Raw genomic sequence first — 8,238 nt, forward strand, 5'->3', positions numbered from 1 at the left:
ATGTATAAAAATAAGCTTAAAAACGCATCAAATGAGACTAGAACCCACAACCTTTGGGTTGAAAGTCATACCTTTACCACTAAACCAAGTTAGTTATTACTTAATTAAGATTAAACATCAAGTATAAATATAGTTTTTTTTATAAAAATACATATAATTTTAAAAAAAAAAATTCGGGCCTAACGGGTAGTCGGCCGTCGACCCCTCTGCCATAGGCCATGGCCGGCCCTGATAACAGCTTACTAAGGTTTTAAAATGACACCCATTTAAAGTTAGTAAGCTTCTGTAATGAAATCGTTAAATCATTAATTATCCCAGTTGTAATTCATGTTAACACATATAACAACTCAATTACAAATACATCAAAAACTCAAATAACTATAATTATGATTAGTCACTTCATTATATAGCACCTACCTAGTATATATCACTGAACGAATCAACATTCAATGGTCATATCGTATGCGGTTACTCGTCCTCCGAGGAATGACTCCACTGGAATCCTTTTCGTAAATTGACAAATTTCGTTAATGATTTATCCATTAACAAGGATAGAGTAATAAGCTTCAAAGCAAAATCGAAACAAGTAGATGAAAATCGTAACTTCAACCAAATAATTACCATCCGTATCCTCATTGCAAGTATAAAGAATAAAGTGTAAAATTCCTTTCACTCTTAGTCAAGGATAAGATGGCATTTTAGTAGGATATGCGCCTATATTTGATTCGAGTAATGACGGTGGTTTACGTGACCAAAATCAATAAGCAATCATTAAACATTTTGATCAAACCTAAATCCCGGAAACTATTACTTGCTTCTTATATCTACAACCACCATAACAACTACCATTGACATTTTAGAATGTCTAATAAAGAAAGACAATTAAGTTCATAAGTTCGGTCTCAACTCTAAAATAGCTAATGCAACAAAATCCATTAAAGAAAACATGCATCCTTTATTCCCATACGGTGTGATTAAGCCTTGAATCTTACACCAAAAGTGACCCTTCCATGACTGTGGTCGCTTTACCGCGAATAAGTACTCGTTGATTCTCCTTATCAAGATGGACATGTAATACACCATTTCTACGGGATGCCTGCATTGACCCAAAAAGTCAAACGAACGTTATAGTTTAACATATGTGGCATAAAGTATTCAAAATATATACATCATACTTGTAATGCAACAAAATCACGTTTCCCCAACTTCTCATGCCAATAGACTGCTAATGCACAATGTGCACTCCCGGTAACAGGATCCTATAACAAAACAAACCAATTATTATCATTTTGTCAACAGCCAAAAAAGGTACTAAATATTCATTTTATCTATTTATGAATGAATAAATGTTGCACACCTTACCGCCCCACCAAAGTGTCCAAAACTTTAACATATAATAATTACCTCATCAACACCAATCTTAGGCCCGAACACGCGAGAACAAAAGTCAAACCCTGACCCGTTAGACGCAGGAGCTGTAATTATTATCGCCCTGCCCGGAGCTTCTTTGATCTTATTAAATTGTGGCTTGAATGCTGCAACTTTTTCTTCTGATGGAAGCACCGCCTGCAACATGAATTCATAATGTTTAAACTCTATAATCCCAACCACTTTTATTTATTTATTTATTTATTTATTTTTACAAATGTGACAGCAAATTAAATTCATACAATAATATCATCAAATGCATCCTTCTTCACAACATCAACAACAGAAACACCATTTAATATCTCCGAAATTGCGGAAACCTCAACTTCTTTGTAGTCTGAAATAGGCACAACAGGAAAATCCAACTCTATGTAAAATCTATCATTTATTGCCTCATTTGGTTCTTCACCGAGCATATTATCCGGAATTCGTTTAGCAATTAGAATTCCGGATAACGTTGAGAATTCAATCGCGTTAGAATTCACAAATCCGGACCGGAAAAGAAAGTGTGCGGCTGCTAAAGTTGCATGACCACAAAGTTCCACCTAAAAAATTTAAGATCAAATCATGATTAATTTAAAGTAATTATGAACCTGGTGAGATCCGGTACAAATTAAATTAACCTGCTAACTACTAAACATACAAATACTAAAGTAATTATTATTACTCTACACTTTTTACTAATGTAGTTATATGGAAAAAAAATGAGGTAGAGTACTAAGAATTACTCTTGTTTAAAAATTATAAAGTAATAATAATTACTCTAGTTATTTGTATGTAATCATGATATGTGAACTATAATTATTAACCTCAGATACAGTAGTGAACCACCGGAGCTTGAATCTTGGGTTTTCGGAATCCTGATCTACGATCCGAGTCAAGTAACACGTGGTTGGAAGGTTAAATTCAGTTGCAACTGATTGCAACCACTTATCATCCTTCTCAATATCCTCTAACCAGCACACGACGGCCGGATTTCCTTTAAACGCAGTGTCGGTAAACGCGTCTACCTGTATGATCACCGGATTAATATTGACGCATCATGATGATGTTTATATAGTAAAAATAATATACATAGTTGTGTGAACTTACAACGTAGTATTTGACGGCCATTTTTGCATAGAGCCTTTTTCCGGTGTAGACTCGTGATGTATATATATATATAATAAGAATGGTTGAATTATTTAAGGTAGAGTATTAAAAACAAAGAGAGTTTGGGTATGTTTGGTTAGAGGTAATGGAATGAAGGGAGAATGGAATAGAAGAAGGAATGGAATGGATCATCCCATTACTTTGTCTTGTTTGGTTAACCTACTTGAATGAAATGAATTATTACTTAATGTTGTTTGGTATCCAAAAAAATTATATGAATGAAATAGAAATAATAAAAATACTCATATCCCAAAATATTTTTTTTTACCAAAAAAAATAATAAAAAAAAATCAATGGCGACTGTGGTGGGGTTAGCTCTGGCGACGAAAATGGTGGTGGCAGTGGCGATGTTGGTGGTAGGGCGGCGGTAGGATTGGTAGTGGTGGCGGCGACGGTGGTGGTCAGGCAGCGAAAGTGGTGGTGGCGGTTATGGTTAGGCGCGACGGTGACAATGTTTAAGGTGGTTACGGCGACAAAAGTGGCGGCGGCGGTGAGGGTAGTTGCACTGGTGGTAGGGTGGTGGTGGCGGAGGCGGTGGCGGTCAGGTGTTAGTGGTGACGATGGTAGTGGTGGTGGTTGTTGTTAGGTGGTGGTGGTGTTGAGAAAGTAGGGTGAAGGAGGAATGAAATGAAAAAAAAGAAGGGGGGTGGGAAGAAATAGTTTTGATGAAATGAGATTCCATGTGTAATGGATGATTCCATTCCATTGAGCAACCAAACACCACTTTTTTCATTCCCATGCAATGAATCATTCCATTCCCCCTATCATTCATGCATACCAAACGTCACTTTAATTGATATAAATTAATAAAGTCGATATTAATAATTTAGGTTGATGAAAATATTCGTCCAATGATAGTTAGACCATATTTATGGATCATCTCCTTTATTTTCCTCTATTATCAATTCACTTTTTCCTCTATTATTCAACATTACCTATAAACCCTCTAATAATAATTCCCTTGATTCTCCTTCATTCAAGCTCTATTTTCTATTTTATTTATTGAATACAGCTTATAATTTAAAATTAAATACTAACAATTAAATCATTACTAATAATTAAATTTAATGCTAGAAGTATAAAAGAATTATATTAATATCATTACTATTAATTAAAATAAACAAAAAAGGAAACTACATAAATTAAAAAAAAAATTAAAACCTTATGCTTATTAAAATTCAAAATATTTAAAGTTCATTTATTAAAATATTTAAAACTTCAAACTATTAAAACAAAAAAATAAATAAATAACCCTTATTTTTTAGTACCTCCAAAACTTTTTTTTAAATAGTATTCAAAACTGATTTTTTTTAAATGTAAACACTAGATTTAGCTAATTATTATTTATCTTTTAATAATCTTATCTTGAATATATATAAACGAAACACCCCTATCTTTTCTCAAGCCACGAAATTGTTTTATTTGTAATTGGTGGTTTCTCATGCATTTGACCCGAATTCATGGGTACAGGTCTCACCAAACTCAGATAGCCATTAAACGGGTTATAATATCTCATTATATTAAAAATAAATTTCACCAAATATTTGATATAAAAATCCTACAATATAAAGATATACTAAAAATTAATATCCAATTTTTTTTAAAAAAAAGTTATTATTTGTTTAAGAAACAATTTTATAGTAAAAAAATAAGCAGGTTATGGGTCTCACAAAACTCATATAACTTTTAAACGGGTTATAGCATCGTATTTGTTTGTGAAACCCTTTAATCATCAAACCCTAAGTATATTATGAACTTTCTTACAATAAATAAAATTAAAATTCAAAAAATAAATAAATATTAGAAGCGAAAAATAAAAACAACCCCCGTAATACATGGATTAAACCTAGTAAGTTTGATAAAAAAAAGGCTAATTTATGAATTTTTTTCCGAAGGAAATTCAATATTTGGCCAACCAACCTTAACCAACTAAAATTTGACCTTTCATGTACACATTGAAAATTGTGCTTTGTCATCTACGTAAAGTCAACACGAGAATCAGAAGAACATCGAAAATTATTATTGACCCGAAGAACATCGAAAATTATTATTGACTGGTCGATTGTAATACGATTTGTTACGTCATAATCTAATTCTTACAGCTGTGAACTGTTTTTCTAAACCCTCATTAGGAAATTTTATAAATGTTCGTTATGGTGTTTATTGACAGTATTTTTTTACTCGGTTGTTATCCATGTTGTAAAGTTTTTATATGGTTTTTACCATTGTTTTTAGTGAGGGAGTCGGATTTTTATTTTCCTATGGTGTAATACAATCACATAAACTATAAACACATCTAATTTCAACTTTAATCAAGTCTACAATCACATAAAATACATCTAATTTAAATTTTCAAGCTCGAGCATTAATAAAAGAATAAAAAGGAAGACCAAGAATCAGCAAATCATATCATATCTTATTGTTTCAGTTTCATTTTCTTTGTTTCACAGTCAAAATCAACCTAATCAAAGAATATTGAAATATTCTGAAAATGCATAACATTTGTTAAGTTTAGCCGTTAATTTAAGAAAAGAAAATTAAAAAGTCTATAGCCAACAAGTGACATACCAACTTAAAAATATTTTTCCTTGAAAATTGTTTCAATGGTAACATCTTGAAAACGATCTTTATGAGATAAAATAAGATAATGTTTCAATGTACAAAATGTAATAGAACGAAGTTACACAACAATGAACAACTTAAAAAACTATAAAAAAGCATACATGAAGACAAAACACTTATTACAGTGGCACCAAATTTATGATTGATTATATGAACAAATCACAAAGCTTAACATATATACAATCAAAGGATCGTTGTGTGTAGATGGTTTCAAATTTGAGATTTGCTTCTTTAATATACTGGCTAGACATTTGGAAAGAGAAAAATACGAGAATATTAGAGATTGACGAAATAGAAAGAAATTGGAGATTAATATTTTGCTTTTACTAAAAACATATGGACTTTGGTGTTAATAACAAAGAAAGCCGCCTCAAATGAAACTCGAACCTATGATATCTTCTAGAAATAATGACGCGTGACAACTGCACCATGCATCAATTTGATAATTCTAATGTTAATGGGCTCAAACTTTTAAAATGATTGGTGCGAGCGAAAATCACCTACTATTGGTTCTACATAATACGCTAAAAAGGCTGGTGTCGGTTGAAACCAGTCGCTTATATGTAGCTTTACCCCTCTAAGAGCATTCACATAATTACATCCCATCTTCATCCCTAACTCGGCTACCCCATTCATAAATTTAGAGGAAAATGACTAAACATAGAAAACATCTCTACATCCTATCCCTCATCTTCACCCGCATCCCCCGTATTTTCACAAAAATACAAACCAAGATCTTAAATTTGCTTCTTGCTATTCATCCCTCATATCTTCTTTATATTTTTTATGGGTGAATGTGAGTAGAATAAAGAGAAAAAAAATAATAAAAAGAATAAGAAAGAAGTATTAGTCAACTCAATAAGGATAAATATGATGAATGTTATGTAGAAACTTTAAAAAAAGTGATAAACAAATTAAAAAATATATGATTTTTAGTTAAATTATAAGGTTATAGATGAAATATGAGATGTGAATGCTCTTGTACTGTGTGTTGTTGCTGAAGTTAGGCTCCGAATTTATCCAATAATTTTGTGTCATGTAGTGCTGACTAGATGCTAATTGGGTACTCGCTGAAGCCGCCTGAGCTTGTTGTGGTCCAGGCGAGCGTTGGCTTCAGTGAATTATTTAATTGATTTATTTATTTTAATATAACATAATAATATAACTAAAAAACAAATTTATATAATAAAAATACATTAACATCCTAATAAAATTAAAAAATATACAAATTAAAAAAAATAAATATCCTAAAATATAAAAAAGTACAAATTTAAGAATAAAAATACAAATTTATTCCCGATTTCCGCCGTCTCCAGCTCTTCGCCTTCGTTCTTGATCTGTTTTGATTTCCTCAAGAACAAGCGCTTGTTCTTGTTCGAATATCTCTTGGCGCATGGGGTCGAAGTTGCTAAAGTCCTTGGTAAGAAAGTCTAGCTAACTTCCTAACTCTGTCGTTTGAAACTTTCACCCCAGCCGCCGCCTCGATACTAGTTGATATTTTGTGTACATCTTCGACAAATGCCGAATCGACCTCGTTTCTTGTGGGTTGATCTTTTTCCCCAGTCCCTTCCGGGTGGTTGATCTTCTTTCCCGGACACGTTTAGGTTGATCCCTACATGCATATCCGAGCTACTATATGAGACATATGCACCGGACGAAGTAGTTTTCGTACATTTTGGCATTGAGCCACCATCAATGTCCGATGTAATTAACTCGATCTATTTCGAGCACAACTTGAGTATTTGCCACAACTCGTCCTCGTCCCACGTTTTTGTCGTACCGTACTTGTTGAACACTTTGACTTTCCACCCGTCGCATGTGAATCTGTAGACTTGAAGATCATCGTTCTCGCTCGGTCGCATTCGGCGACGGTTTCTGTTATACAAATTTGTAAAAAGTCTGTCAAATTTGCGAGTTTCGGACCATCTTCCCGATATCATATTGTCAGTACGGTCCGTACTTCCCACCATACTATAGAACATCTATTTTACTTTTGCCTAAAATATGCGGTGCTTTTGATAGTTCGTTACAATTAAATAAAGATAAGTTACAAACATATTTATAAAATTTTATACGAAATAAAAAAAATTGAAAATAACGGCTTTTCGATCTTGGGATATTTCAACCCAGGCACAACACAAAGCTTTTTTCTCCTTTTTTGTCCAAGGAGTTGTTTTTCTTTTTGGAACGACTTCCTCGGCCGCTCGGCTCGAGCCTCCTGCCCCTCCTTGGTTCTTTTTTTGGGGGGGGCTCGTTTGCCTTGGCGTCCTCTTTATGAACCTTTTGTGGCTCCAGAACAAAAAAGTTGGAAGACGGTGGTGGCATTTGACTCAAGTTGTGTTCCATCTCAGTAGCGCCAAACATGTTATCGTCGTCTTGACCATAAGACATTTCCGATCAATAACAACCACCCCATGGATCCATACTTTTTAAAAAAATGTAGATGAGAATATGGAATATATTGTTTTGAAGTGGTATATAGAGAGTTGAGAGTGTCAGTAATTTGTAAAAGATAATTGTGGGGTTTATACAGATAAAAAAATAAAAATAAATAAATATATATTTTTTGTTTTAACCCAAAAAAAAGGTTATATCACGCAATCCAAGACCCAACGGTCACTTCAGCCCACGCCACCACGCTCGCTTGGGCTTGCTTACGGCGCCACTGGCGGTAGCCCGTTTCGGTGTGCGCCACTTACGTGGCCGCACCACTTGGTGAAGTTGCTAGTCGCGAGACCGCAATGGATAGTCTTATGCATGCATGTAAAAAATAAATATTATTCATGTTTTTTTGAGGTGGGCTTGACTTATCAATAAATTTCTCTGACAACTGTTGTGTAGTAAATTAGAAGAAGAAAAATAGTCATGTTAGGGACACCTTCAAAGCCCACCAATACGCCTCGTATAGCTTTATACGGGACGTATTGGTTGGTTTTTCTATAAAAAACCATCAAATTTGTCTTATTATGTTTTTTGTCTGAATATCAGAAGGGGCGTATAGCTCTATACGCCGCTTCTGATATATTTTTTTTAATT

At 33.5% G+C, this 8,238-nt stretch overlaps 1 protein-coding gene across 1 annotated transcript; it reads right to left on the bottom strand.

Annotated features, from left to right (window-relative positions):
* Window positions 1-705: 705 nt before the first annotated feature.
* LOC143557850 (uncharacterized) lies at window positions 706-2,570 on the bottom strand. Its single transcript, XM_077046822.1, has 6 exons — window positions 2,521-2,570; window positions 2,238-2,438; window positions 1,671-1,973; window positions 1,405-1,566; window positions 1,176-1,259; window positions 706-1,096 (listed from the first exon to the last, which is right to left on the bottom strand). Exons 1-6 carry the CDS (start codon window positions 2,539-2,541, stop codon window positions 989-991), a joined length of 879 nt encoding a protein of 292 aa, XP_076902937.1. The 5' UTR covers window positions 2,542-2,570; the 3' UTR covers window positions 706-988.
* Window positions 2,571-8,238: the final 5,668 nt, after the last annotated feature.

This window comes from Bidens hawaiensis, unplaced genomic scaffold (genome assembly GCF_021521415.1).
Source record: "Bidens hawaiensis isolate Kalapana, Puna unplaced genomic scaffold, B.hawaiensis_p1.1 tig00019201_1, whole genome shotgun sequence".
In the NCBI taxonomy this organism is placed as follows: Eukaryota; Viridiplantae; Streptophyta; class Magnoliopsida; order Asterales; family Asteraceae; genus Bidens; species Bidens hawaiensis.